The sequence below is a fragment of the Nerophis lumbriciformis genome, linkage group LG12, assembly GCF_033978685.3.
Source record: "Nerophis lumbriciformis linkage group LG12, RoL_Nlum_v2.1, whole genome shotgun sequence".
Taxonomy (NCBI): Eukaryota; Metazoa; Chordata; class Actinopteri; order Syngnathiformes; family Syngnathidae; genus Nerophis; species Nerophis lumbriciformis.
Window position 1 is genome coordinate 45,072,574 of NC_084559.2, and position 15,105 is coordinate 45,087,678.

Genomic DNA, 15,105 nt, shown 5'->3' on the forward strand with positions numbered 1-15,105 from the left:
GCCACTGCTTAATACTGTTTAATAAATACAGTTTTGGTCAATTGACTTAGTTGTGATTTCCCTCTCTGCATGAAAGTTTAAAATGAGCATATATTAATGCAGTATGAACAAGAATGTTTTAATGTAGATACATAGAACCATCATACTGCTGTGATTATATGCATCAAGTTTTCATTCTAGGCTAAGGCAAAATATCGAGTTATATATCGTGTATCGTGACATGGCCTAAAAATATCGAGATATTAAAAAAAAGCCATATCGCCCAGCCCTATACACACATACACATTGGCCCCACAGACATATTTTTTCTCTTAATGTGGCCAGTCAAAATATTTGCCCATGTTTACCTTTTTATCTAAATGACTTGTCTAAGAAACAAGAAAACCGCATGTAAAATAGGAGTGATTGAAATAATGTATGCATAATTTGATGAAACAAGTCGGGGTGAAGAATGGGTAGGTGGAAAATATGGCCAGGCGAAGTGCGTGCATAGGAGGTATGAACATCCGTGCCATCAGCAGTGGGTGAGGGCAGTATGTGTCGGCATGCGTGCATGCGTTTCTGTGCTGTCTTTGAAGTCTACCGTCAGCCATGGGGGGAGCCAAGCAGAGGCTACAGACCCGATTATGTAACCCGTCTGTGCCAGCTGCGCCTTTGGCAATCATTGTCTCAAACACCTCGATAACATAAACAAAGGGTAGTAAAACACTTGTCACCAAATATGAAAAAAAAAAGCTTGCAGATTTGATTACACAGGGCTTAACCCATTTCTTCCAACAGTGTCTCCAAATAGAAGCCAGCAGTGATATTTTCAACGCTGTCTGAGAGTATTAGCATAATGAAAGAGTGGCTATTGGGGTCATGTCTTGCCGGGCAGAGGAAGCAGAGTCATGTGATCAGGATCAACTCCAGGCCAAAGAAAATGGACCCAAAGAAAAAAAGGGGGTTTGTTGGCTTTGAGTGTATCCCAAAAGGTGTTACATAACAGAGACAGAGGAAGGGGGAGCAAAAATTGGGTGTGGGACGGAGGGCTGTCTGCTTAGTACTGCTTCTTAACTGATATCACGTGTGAGGTCACGGATGGATGGATGATGGATGATGGATGACTGACAGAATAAGCGCCGGTACCAGAGCATTACAATGAAAGAATAATATTACCAGAAAAGAAAGAAAGAGAGAGAGTCGTTCTGTGGGAGAGAAGGTGTGGTTGAGTGGGCACAGCTGGGAAGAAGCCAGACAAAGCTCAGCAGCAGAGATGAATGAAGCGACTTAACTCGGGAGCATAAACACAAGAGCAAATGATGCACAGCTGTCGGACGTAAGCTTTACAAGTCAACACCTTGTAATGCAACAAACAGAATCTTGAATAAATCATGCATTCACATTTACTGCAAATATTAAATCACAAAATTCGAATAATAATGCTCAATTGTGGCCTTGACATTATAAAATAAATACTACATGAAAGCACATTTACACAGAATTATACAAATAAATGAGTGCATATTTGCATAAATATTTTATTATGCATTCAAATATAAGGTTGTATTGACGCTGCACTGATACTATGTTGCTGTTTCATAACGGCGTAATCTACGGAATTAATTTGAATGGTTGTTGTGTAAAATTTGAAGAAGTATGGAGTGCTTTCTTAAAATATGTAAAGGAGACTGATCTCCAGTTTGGCCCCGATTACGACATGGTTGAATTGTGGACGATTGATGAGCCATTTGTTTGTTTTTGCGTATTGCTGCACCATGTTGGGGCCATTTGGAATGGCCCCAACACGGCAGCTGTCTGTGGCTTAATATCAATATTTGCCTGTATTTATTTTACTATTTCTTTATTTATTTTGGGGTGGGGGGGTGGACATTTGATTTGTATTGTATTGTATTTATGCAAAGTGTGTTAAAAAATTTCAAAAAACAAATGTTTTAAAAAACCAAAACAAATTAACGGCAAACTTAATCCAAACCGTTTACCGCTCCATGAGCAGTATGACTAACACAACATTGAAACTAAACAATATATGCTAGAGATGTAACAGTATCAACATCTCACGGTATGATATTATCACGGCATTAAGGCCACGGTACAATATTATTGAGATATATGTCACCAAAAAAATGTAAGTAGCACGAATGTCTAGGATAAACACACTTACTATAATTGAACACATACCTAATGCTAAAATGTTCTACTCATACCACAAACATGTATTTTTAAGTGCAAAGAATTGTGCAGAAACATCCACTGTTTCAAGCAAATTTGATGTCTTTAAAGTGGCAATGTAAACATCCAGTGTAAAAATAATTATATTTACTTTGTGTCTTTCAACTCTTACTTTCTGAGAAGCAGTGTCCACATGTCATTCTGGAATATGCTGTTTCTCAGAAAAGTTAGCTAACAATTTAACTTTTGATAATGTAAATACTTCACAAACCGATGTTTGGCTTTGCTGGCTTTAATATCTTTTCTGGGTGACAGTTTATCTCCAGTGCGCTGCCTTCCACCCGCGACATTGAGAGAGACAAGCTGTGGAAAATGGATGGGTGGATTGAGGCTTTATTAAACCGTTTTTTAGTTCACTCGGACTCCTGTACCGAAAGAAGCGCTTCCTGATTAACGCAGTTTGGTTCACAGTCAAACGACACAGGTCAAATTGGTCAAATTGATTTTTGTTAAAGTGACACACACACACTGAAGGACACAGTATCAAGCCTTGTGTTTTTTAATGTACAGTACAGGACACACCTCATTCAGTGTGTTTTCTTTATTTTCATGACTATTTACATTGTAGATTGTCGCTGAAGGCATCAAAACTATGAATGAACACATGTGGAGTTATGTACTTAAAAAAGATGAAAAAACTGAAAACATGTTTTATCTTCTAGTTTCTTCAAAATAGCCACCCCTTTCTCTGATTACTGCTTTGCACACACTTGGCATTCTCTCAATGAGCTTCAAGAGGTAGTCACCTGAAATGGTTTTCACTTCGCTGGTGTGCTTGAAGCTCATGTTAATAAGTACATACTGTAACTCCACATGTGTTCATTCATAGTTTTGATTCCCATCCATCCATCCATTTTCTACCGCTTGTCCTTTTCTGGGGTCGCGGGTGGTGCAGTGACAATCTACAATGTAAATAAAGAAAACACATTGAATGAAAAGGTTTGTCCAAACTTTTGGCCTGTACTGTATATTTCTAACAAATACCAAGTAGGTTTGTATCTCGATGAGCTTCAAGAGGTAGTCACCTGAAAGGGTTTTCACTTCCCAGGTGTTATAGTTTTGATGCTTTCAGTGACAATCTACAATGTAAATAGTCATGAAAATAAAGAAACGCATTGAATGAGGTGTGTCCAAACTTTTGGCCTGTACTGTATATATTATGTATTTACTGTAATTATAACCAATTCCTCTGTGTCATCTGACCCATCACTAGTGCATATATTCACACTGAAAATTGAAAAACAAAATACACATTCAGATTTGTGATTACTTCAATTTAACATCTTCCCCTTGCATTCACTACAAAACTAGAATTTATTTTTGTCTTTTTACTGAATGCATTCCAGCAGTCCTCTCTACTGCCATGCTGAGCGGTTGAGACTGACTAGCAAATCAAGTCGAGACAATTGTGTGCAGTTCACAATAGGTCATCGGTTAAAAATGAAACCTGAGCTTTGCAGCTTCTCTTTCTGCTCCTCTGAGCTGCTACTGCTGCTCCCTTTACGCTGTCCAACCCTCTTTCGCATCTCTCGGCTGAGCACCTATAAATAATTGTGGAGGCCCGGTTTAAGCTCATTACAATTCAAATACAAACCAAAAGACAGCCGCATTACATGTCGCTGATGTGTTCGGAGATAACTACATTATGGTTGTTGACTGACCTATGACCAGAATCAATGTAGGACCACAGATGGACTGGTCGCTTTGGATCCTCTCAAGTGTGTGTCCACAGTTCACCACCAGCAGCTGCTTCATTCTCAGTCAATGTATGAACAGCAGGCAACTAATATGCACAAACACTACGCACTTCCTGTCTCTTACCATTCTTACTTCCTTTCTCCAAGAACAAAAACATCTGCAGGAGGATTCTTACCAGACCATGTAAGGTCATTGTTTGTTTTGCCCTTTTTATCCTTGCGTCATGACTGATTGATTCTAATACTGACAGACAGTCCGGACTCTTCCTTCCCTCCTAAGACTCAAATAATCCCCTCACTGCTGCGGCTCGCTGGAATTCCCCCTCACACATCTGATCTTTTTCGTGGGAAATACTGAGAATGAACAACAATAAGTAAAGACATCAGAGGCAGGGAGCTCTGTTCTGTGTGGTCTGAATACACATAATGGTGAATTGTTGTCTGCCTTTATTATTGGAAGTCAACCAGTCCAGTGTGTATCCTGACCCTTGACCAAAGTCAGCTCGGATAGGCTCCATCTTCCCTGTGATCCTGAACAGGAAAAGCGGTCGAAAATTGGAAAATCAAATGACTTTGCTATTCCTCAAAAGTTCTTTGACAGTGTTCAGAAAATAAACTGATGTAATTTCCGGACTATAATATTTCTGTATTTGGCACATGGTGCTACGGTCTTTTCGGACCCGTTGGTAGTGGTGGATTTCCGTTCCGTGCGGCGGCCGTTTCCTTTTTCGATGGCCAGGTAGATCGCTTTCGATGTTGGGGCTATGTCGCGTGTATTTTGCCGTGTCTTGATGAGGGTCAGTCCATAACGCGCTAAAAGGCTGACTGAATGATTGAATATGAACAATTGTATGTGTCTACGTGACCCGTTAGGCAGTTTCAGTGGTCTGATGTGACCTAGATACATTTATTGGCGGCATGTGAACCCAAGAAAATCCATAAAATTAGCTGAAGCATTGTATAAAGCGCAAGGTTCAAACTGATTTATAGTCCAAAAAATTACAGTATCCTCCCCCCAGAAACCAGTATGCAGTGACCTTATTTTTCCATACGTACTGAGCGACAAGTACATGACTCATTGGTCTAAAGTCAAGTCTTTACAAACTGCACTACGGTGCTTGTACCACTTTGAATGATACAAAAATAACAAATCACCACATTACTTACGGCATACTTTTGGCGCAATGTCATTGGTATGCATACAGTACACGACATGCAGTATTTCAGGCCATCCATGCCTCTCATTGATGTTTAAGGTAGTGCATAATACACACTTCTTTGAGTACTATTAAGGTAGAATCCAATGCAAATTTGTTGTCTGTTAGAGGACACAGATGACTGGCACCTAGGTTGGCTCATCTTAATACAATGCAGATAATGATACCATATCTGATATGCATGAAATGTGTGGCAGTGAAGGTAAATATGTAATTTGTAATGTCATTAAGACACTGGTGCTTTCAGAACATGCAATTCAGGCAGTTTTTTATGTTTTTTTTTTATTTTTTTTTATCTCAGGCAGACAGAGGTGGGCCCCCTGGGTGACATCATTGGGGTTTATTTTGTGTGTAAATGAAGAAGATTATCATAGGAGGTGTGTGGGGTGTTTCTGCACACAAAGAGTTGTCAGATGAACAGGTTAGGGATGTGTGAGTGCAGGTCAGGGCTCATAGCGTGGCTCATGTGTCTTGTGAATAGATGCCATTTTTAGCTGATTGTATCAGTTGGTGCCGGACTGAAAGCGACCACGTCAATGGAATACCAAGCAGAGGCCTTTTATGAATGTTTCATAGGCTCTATTTATGAGTCTGACGAGTGGTTCTGTGAAAAAGTTTCAGGGATTATTGGATCGGTGAAACTGTGCGCGGGGGATGCTTATGCAACAGAGAAGATTCCACAAGGACTGTGTGTGTACAGAATTGGCATTCAAATTGTTTCTTTATTTAGGCAAATAAAATAATAGGCAAGCTGTCTTAAGAAAGAAATAACACAAGTTCAGTTTGAAAAAGAGAACCTCAGTAGAACTGTAGATCTCTTTGTACTTCCATGTTGTCTTACAGAATATATACTATGTCTTGTATTCGATCCCGTAGATTTTGCAGGTGTACCCAGAGAATTGACTAGTGAGTGTTGCCTACTGAATGACCTAAAATTCTTTTCAACCTCTAATCTGAAAGATGCTATCATGCATACATAGGGTGATGAGGTTTAAGAAAGACTTGGTGCAAGGTGAGCGCTGAGGACGTCACTCCCTCTCTTTGTCCCGCTGTCCTTCTCTGGGTACTGTTACAGAAATAGCTGCGCTCTGCAGTCCCTCCATGTGTTCTGTAGAGGAGTTGGCACAGTCCTCCAAAACACTGGTCAGTGACGCTCAGGGCTTGGACAAAGCCTCCCCAGCTGGCTCATAAACTTCAAGCTACTGTGCGTTCATGCCAGGAGCCTTGACTGTCCCAATGATGACTCACTCCTTTTATGAAGCCGTATCAATAGAACTCAACATTTCCATAAATTGACCTCTTCTCCTTCTTTTACAGGGCTCTCTCCATGGATATAGACACAGACTATGAGCGGCCCAATGTGGAAACCATTAAATGTGTGGTGGTAGGGGACAACGCAGTGGGCAAGACCAGGCTTATATGTGCCCGAGCTTGCAATGCCACCCTCACACAGTATCAGCTGCTCGCCACCCACGTGCCAACCGTTTGGGCCATCGACCAGTATCGTGTATGCCAGGAGGTGGGCACACACTTACCCACTACACACAAGACAATAAAAGTATAATTGGAGTAACTAGTGAATTTGTCAAATAGGAGGAAAGTTCCACTAAAATCAATGCAATAGTATTATTGGCCTGTTTGTGAATATATATGAATGTGTGCTTTAGGTGTTAGAAAGATCTCGTGATGTTGTGGATGAGGTCAGTGTGTCCCTCAGGCTCTGGGACACATTCGGGGATCATCACAAGGACAGACGATTTGCCTATGGCAGGTGAGACATTACACACTCACACACACACCGCCGGAACCTAATTATTGGTCTAAAAACAGGAAAGCCACTCAGGCTGCCTCTACACTAACTCACCTAACCTTATCCCTGTCCACACACACAATACCATCGTTGAAGACCCCCTGCCCCTCCATCCACCTGCGCAACTCGACCTAGTACGCATGCGCGGAAAATGGCAGTTGCGCAAATATTACGTCATAGTTACCTCTGACTTGGAAGTGTATCCTTACCCAGCAGTCTGGTATGTGAAGTTTTTTAATGTAGGCTATTGCCGCATTTCTTTGAACCGTAAACCTTGCTGGCCTCACCATCAGCAGCTGTTAGACTAGCGCTATTGTAGTGAATCACACCTGAGCCATCATGCATGAATGATATCTTTAAAGGACATGTGAAAGTAAACAATGTGATAAAGAACATTTTACAACAATGAATCTAGGGGTCTAGATATCTGGTCAGGACACTCCTCACTCTTTTGCCTTCACCATTCTTGCAATCCTGCCTGTGCTTGGAGGCTGAAATTGGCAGACGTACTTGACAGCCTCAACCACTTCATGGCTTCACAGTAGTTATGGAGTACAAAACTAAACGTTGAGTAATTGCTTGACATATATCGCGGACAATAACTGATACAGTCTGCTTTGCTAGTCCAAATGCATTCGCCGTTTTCCGTAGTCTTGCCTTGTCGGCCAGGTAATACAAAGCACACACTACTTTTTTTTTTATCACATCCACGGAAGCCCGCATTCTCGTTGACTCTCCTTCGACAAATGGATGAAGTTTTTCGCTAAGTAGAATCACAGCTGACCTGGACATTCGAATGTTCTCTTGCCATTCCTCTGGCACAACACACTCGTTGACAAACATGTCCCACCAGGCTGCCGTTCATCCAGGCCTTATCCAAAACAGTCGCTCAACATTGTTATGTTGCCGTCTGAGATGTGTTGTATCCGAAATAGCTGCAATCGAGCGTTTCCTTCTCTTAAGGTATTCATGTGTGATTTCTACAAGCGCCTGTACATGTAGAAGAAGGAGAAACACGGGCATGTCTGGATGATTCACCTCCATCTTTTTAGTGGTTACCTCCCGGTGGAAACCGTTGGTTGTGAAGCTGGCTGTGGCGCGTTCTTTCTGACGTCACTTCCTCTCTGAACTACGTTTATAAACGATCAATGAGTCCATACAGAGCTAAGAGCCGGAGATTCAAGAAATAGACGGCACATTTACCAGTGTAAAACAATATCCAAGGAGGGGAACCTTAAACGATGGGTTAGTTTGGCTGACACAGGGTTTAGGCTAAATAGTTATTCTTTTAAAGAGTTATCCGGCTTAATGTAGACAAGGCCTCAGTTGAGTGCAGAGCTCCGACAAGGTGGAAAGACTCGTAGGAATGTGAACACAAATGATTCCTGGCCAAGTACAGTACTTTTTAAAATTGAAACTCATAGTTACATGTATAGCAGTGAAATTATATTAAAATGGCGCTTTGCCAAGACTCAAGGGGGGTTATAAAAAAAAGTAAACACTATTTATATCTAAAGAAAAAGTACCACAAATGGAAAATATCTTTAAAAGGTCTGAGGTGTTGTTTATTTAGCCTATAAGGGACTGAACACAGAACATGTGTATCCTCCCGTTTACACAGATTTTCGTCAAAATGTAATAGTAAAAAAATATCCCTTACGAATTACTTGCAATTAGCTGCATTTGTTGTTGTGTGCTGGTACAGGGATGGGTACCAAATTCATTACTTTTATAAGTGCTGACCGCGTTTTATCGGTACTACCAGGTATCCATTCACGTAAACACCAACTGTGCCGTATTTCGATACCTTCCCTGACCGTGACGTCAAGTCCGGTTGAAAGATTCGGCACCAGCTCAAACACTTGGTTGGAAAACAAACAGTCAAGCACTCATGGCGGACTCAGCCAGATTGCCTCTAGGTAATGTTACAATTTTCCATGTCAACAAAGCAAGAAGAAGACGCTCAAAAGTACAAAACGCACAAGCTCGATGCTAATTTACATTGAATTTGCCACCGACATGCTAGCAGTTAACCTTAGCAATTGTACATTTCAATGGCAACACTTCAAAATGTGTTAGTTAAAACTACAACTAAGATACAATCAAACGGCTGGTGTGTAATAAATACAATACTTATAGTTTAAACAGATTGCAGAACTCAACTGAAGTAAAGATTGGCACATTCAACTGAATGGCAAAGACTACTTCCTGGCTATGGCCATATACCCTAGTAGTATATACACAACTGACATCTAACGTCTTGGAATTGTAACTGCATGCAAATACTATAGACTAGACTAGTCTATAGACTATATAGTACAGTGCAGTATAGTACTTGCAAAAGAGACACAAAAGTGTAAGAAACTAAGATAACAACTAAACAGCAAAGCTTAGTGTTGAATGTTGAACTAAAAAAAAAATTACATTTTTCTTTTAAACAATTCACATTTATTAACACATTAGAACACACAAAAGTACCAAAAATTGGTACTATTGAGTACCGTATCGATTCAAATTTGAAATGGTACCCATTACTAGCCGATGTCTGGAGCAAGAGGTTGGCTTTCCCATTGAAAGCAACTGGCGACCATAGAAAATAAATGTCCCTCAGTATTTGCATTGCATTGTGCACCAAGCTTTAAGGAACTCTTGCTTCACACATGTACTACCTATCCATAAAACTGAATTGAAATCAATGGTATAGTTATTGTGTAATGCTGCAAACTGACTGATTAACAACTAAACACATGACCCAGACAACTAAGAGTGAAAGCAATACTTCTCACTTTGCCTTTGACTTAGGTAATTACAAACTAAGCTACAATTTTTATATGCATGCAGTACAAATTTTTCTGCGGATATGGTCAAGCCTTAAAGCTTTAGATTGGGAAAACCTGGCGGGCTTGAGCGCATTATGACATAACTCAACAGTCAATCCCACACGAACATGCCTTCAGAATCGACAAGCTTTTTTCTGTGTGACCAAACCACCAGCACTTTTAGCTGAACCCTACCCTCAGGCTGTTACGTCCTTCCTCCACCAGACATGATTGGATCATGGCTTTATCCTCTTAGTCGCTGTGCCAGGATCAAAGCTGCTTTATTGGCATGAAATGCAAAAGTAATTAAGCAAAACCAGCAAACAGAATGTCAAATGACAGCGCGAAATCTTGATTTTCATACATTTCCTGTTGTCCTATGTTGGTAACCAACATGTTTATCAGTAGGAAATGATACAAAAATTTGAGCCTGCTATCTATAAATGTCATTGAAATATCTTCTTTGTATTTGCAATATTATTGTAACAGTATTATTCCTCAGGCAAGGGCAAATGTTATTGTCATCTGTTGGTTAGTTTGATGGTTAGCATTACCCCAAAAATATGTAACATTCTTTCTTTGCTGTTTGACAAAAGTCTACCTTGTCACATCTACTCTCCAACTTGCTTATTTGAAAACTAATATGAGGCCATAACAGAGTTATGCATGTACACACAACAATGTGAAGGTTTTTTTTTATTTTTTACAAAGTTAATGGATGGATGGATGGATAGGTGGATGCACCTTGTGTATGGTGCACCTTTTGGCAAGTGTTGCCAAGCAACAGACTGTGTTTGTGCATCCATTTGTGGCACCAATTACCTCGCCTCAGTTGTGTCATTCCATACTTATTGAGTGTGTGTTTACTCAGTTGTCTGCCCCTCTGTTTGTGTCTGCACTTTGTGTGTATGTTTCCACGCCTTCCCTAATGTTCGGCATGCTTTGTCAGCCAGCCGTCAGCTGATAAAGACGTGGCGCCAGCTCAGCTGTTTTCTGCAGCTGCACCTAGCGTTTTTGTCCACTCACTTGTTCCTTGTGTCTCACCTCTCTCTCTTCGTTAACTCGTGGTTTAGCTGGCATCGCTACCCCTCCACTGTCCTCCACCATCTCACGGCTTTTTTGTTGATACCACAACTCAAAACATGACATCAAGCAGTGTTACGTGCCTTTTTAGGAGTGGAATGTTTTGGTGGGGAAAAAGCACAATCTCATCCTGAAAATAGGCTAAACCACACTTAACCTGAGCCTCAACTATTGGATTTTTCAATCTTCAAAAAATATAATTAAGAAAGAAAACGTTTTCTTCCGCCAATTTAAGCAATTTCTTAGCAATAATTAATCTTGTAAGTGACAAAATGGCAAAGTATTATGTGAGATTAGTTAAATATACAGGGGGATATTTTTTTTACTATTCTGAAGATATACATTGTAAGATTTATCTAATGAGCTTGTGTGTGCATGTCTCTTTTTACATAATCAGGGAACTGGTGACCTTTGTCGTCTGAATGCACCACTAAACACATGCAACGCTGGCAGGCCCATTTATATCACATAATAGCTGGAGGTAAATGATTAGCTCTACAGTATAACTGCACAGCCTATTCGCATTATTCTTCAAACGTCACTAACCTTTAAACCAAATCAGTCACACCTCGTAAACCTCACAGAACCAGAGCTCTCAAGTCATCATATCAGCTAATTTGATATTGCGAACATTTACCTCACGTCCCCTGAAATGTGTTTCACACTGCTGACATAGGAGCAGCAGTAGTACAATAATGCAAGGGCACTAATAGTACACTGGCTGCATGTCCATGTGTGATGTAATGGCTTGCTAGTGTATATTATGTCAAAGGGGAAAAGGAGCTTAGGTGAGATTACCGTTGGGTAAGTAAAGAAGTAGTGTGTGCACAGCAAAAAATTTAGTTTTTTCCATACAAATGGTCACAAGGCACACTTGAATAAAGGACAATTTGTTCTGATTAAAAGTCCATATCATTGGTGTATCTAAATACTGTACACATGATTTTATGCATTTTGAGGAAATCAGTCAATGAAAGTTTTTGGGAAACATTATCTTGAGTAGGGATGGTACCGGTATTATTTGAACCGATTCGGTACCAATTCAAGTTACCTAGGAATCGATACCGGTACTTACCGTAACTCAGGGGTGCCCACACTTGTTTTGCAGGCGAGCCACTTTTCAATTGACCAAGTCGAGAGGATCTACCTCATTCATATATATAATTTATATTCATTTATTTATGAAATACATTTTTGTTAACAAGTTAACGGTGTTTAATGATAATACAAGCATGTTTAACACATAGATTCCTTTCTTTCATGAAAACAAGAATATAAGTTGGTGTATTAACTGATTCTGATGACTTGCATTGATTGAAATCAGACAGTATGTTTACATGTGATGTTTATTGTACTTGTTTTTGTATATTTAGTCATGTTTAGAATATTATTGGTTTCAAGTTTTGTCTGCACAATCAAGGAAACAAATAAAATAAATATACAGTACAGGCCAAAAGTTTGGACACACCTCCTTATTCAATGCGTTTTCTTTATTTTCATGACTATTTATGTTGTAGATTGTCACTGAAGGCATCAAAACTATGAATGAACATGTGGAGTTATGTACTTAACAAAAAAAGATGAAATAAATAAAAACATGTTTTATATTCTTGTTTCTTCAAAATAGCCACCCTTTGCTCTGATTACTGCTTTGCACACTCTTGGCATTTTCTCAATGAGCTTCAAGAGGTAGTCACCTGAAATGGTTTTCACTTCACAGGTGTGCTTGAAGCTCATCAAGAGAATGCCAAGAGTGTGCAAATCAGTAATCAGAGCAAAGGGTGGCTATTTTGAAGAAACTAGTATATAAAACATGTTTTCAGTTATTGTGTTCATTCATAGTTTTGATGCCTTCAGTGACAATTTACAATGTAAATAGTCATGAAATAAGGAAATTGCATTGAATGGGAAGGTGTGTCCAAACGTTTGGCCTGTACTGTATATTTGTGATGAATACCCAGTAGGTTTGTATGGCATGGAGTTTTACTGTGCAAAAGTGAATGCAATACTGTCTACCTTTTACCAGTGTTACTAAATGATCAAAATGAGTGACAGCTATATTAAACATTAACTAGAAGCATGTACAAACATGGCACTCATATATTATAGTAACACTGCATGTTTTTTTGGAGATATTACAACCCTTCTTTTCTAGATGTACTGTATCTTGGGTTTTTAAGGGGAGAACCAAATGGGTCAGAAAGAGCACAAGCCCTAGATACACACGCTACATGCATTCTTTTGGTGCCACACATCTCTATCTGCCACTGTTATGTACCCAAAATGCCTTGCAGCGAGAGTTTACGCAGATTTTTACACAAGCTGACAATGTTGTTCCCTTCCCTCCGTCAAAGGTCACATCGACACACAAAGCGGCTCCTATCTATTGTCTTTTTCCGGTCTTATCTCTGATCTCAGCTCAGTTCAGGCAGAAAAAAAATGCTTCGACTCCCTCCTCCTCTCCAGGTCGGATGTCGTGGTGCTTTGCTTCTCTCTGGCTAATCCCAATTCCCTGCGCCATGTCCGCACCATGTGGTTTCCGGAGATCAAGCACTTCTGTCCACGGACGCCCATCATCCTTGTTGGCTGCCAGCTGGATCTCCGCTACGCTGACCTGGATGCGGTTAATCGGGCACGCCGACCCCTTGCCAAGTGAGCAGCCTTCTATATCCGTCCTTAATGGACTGATTCTGATCTCATCCTAACTTTTTAGGACTTTTTAGCGGTTTTAGGAGACTAATCCACTATCCTTAAAACCTTAATAACTTCGTCTTTTCCACCCGCAGACCCATAAAACCAACAGATATCCTTCCGCCCGAGAGAGGCCACGAGGTGGCAAAGGAGCTCGGGATACCCTACTATGAGACCAGCATTGTCGCCCAGTTTGGCGTTAAGGATGTTTTTGACAACGCGATACGTGCCGCCCTCATCTCCCGTCGCCACTTACAGTTCTGGAAGTCACACTTGAAAAAAGTCCAGAGACCACTCCTCCAAGCACCTTTCCTGCCTCCTCGCCCACCACGCCCCATTGTTGGAATCCCAGACCCCCCTCCCAGTGACGGCGAGGGCCCCGATTCTCTCTTCTGCCACCCGCTGTGCGCAGATGTTGTTTTCCTGCTTCAGGGCGGCACCACTCGTGTTTATGCCCACAAAGTGTACCTGGCCACTTCCTGCTCCAAGTTCTACGACCTCTTCACCCTCGATTTAGGTGCAGCCTGCATGGGGCCGGAAGGGGAGCAGGATAAAAGCAAGGAAAGCTCTGACAGTGGGGAGGAAGACGAGCTGAGCAGGAGAGGAGCCAAGGAGCAAGCTGGCCGCACCAAGAGTCTGGACATTGACAAAGACGGGGTGGATGGCTGCGCGCGGGGCCTGAATTGCCCGCCGCTGCTCCAACACGGCTCGTTGCGGACTTCCCAGAGTGATAATGCACTCCCCTCACGAGCCCAGTGCTCTCTGGGAGCTCCTGGGAGTGGCCGGGCACTTTCAGGATGGGGAAGAGGGTTCTTGAGTGTTTGCCTGGAGCATGTTGATGACCCCATGACTGGACGGCTGCGACTAATGACTGTGGTAGTCATGGATGCACTCATACAGGAGGAGCCATTTAAGGTAATGGGATTCAAATTTAGTTTGTATTGTATATTGCGCATCATACCTTTTTATGCACAATTTAGTTGAGTACCAACTATAATTCGACTACAACATAATGTACAGTACAGTATAAGGTTGTACAGTATACCGGTACTCGTATAGTATTGCGGTACTAATGAATCAAAAACGGTACTATACTCTGTTTGAAAAGTACCGGTCCGCCATATTTTTTTTTTTTTACAAGCATGACGGCGCGTTATCGTCACGTCATGACATTGCTGGTTTTACGAGCAGAGGAGCATGTTCGGCAGCGCACAATCACAGAGTACTTACAAGCATACACGGTGTGTCGACAGAAAGGGGAGAATGGACGCATTTCGGTTAAAAAACTAAAGATAAAAGTGAAGTTATAACACTGAAACGCCCTCAGGAAGACATGCTTTAAGACATGGCTCGCAGCTAACATCCATCGGCAATCAGCAGTGTTTTAGCTACTTCTAAATCACTAATCCTCGCCTTCATGGCGACAAATTAAGTACGTTTTTTACAAGTACCATTATCACTGCAGGACGAGGAATAGCTAAACATGCTTCACTACACACCGTAGGAGGATACAATAGCTCACCGGCGTCACAATGTAAACAAATGCCATGGGTGGA

General features: G+C 41.1%; 1 protein-coding gene across 4 annotated transcripts in view; it reads left to right on the forward strand.

Moving 5' to 3' along the window:
- rhobtb4 (Rho related BTB domain containing 4) overlaps window positions 1-15,105 on the forward strand; it is a 129,924-nt gene that overhangs the window by 96,187 nt on the left and 18,632 nt on the right. For all 4 annotated transcript variants that reach the window (XM_061986638.1, XM_061986637.1, XM_072914358.1 and 1 more), the window contains 4 exons: window positions 6,464-6,665; window positions 6,814-6,917; window positions 13,325-13,510; window positions 13,645-14,464. In XM_061986638.1, the coding sequence (XP_061842622.1) occupies window positions 6,474-6,665; window positions 6,814-6,917; window positions 13,325-13,510; window positions 13,645-14,464 (1,302 nt within the window). In that variant the 5' untranslated portion in view covers window positions 6,464-6,473. The remainder of the gene's footprint in view (window positions 1-6,463; window positions 6,666-6,813; window positions 6,918-13,324; window positions 13,511-13,644; window positions 14,465-15,105) is intronic.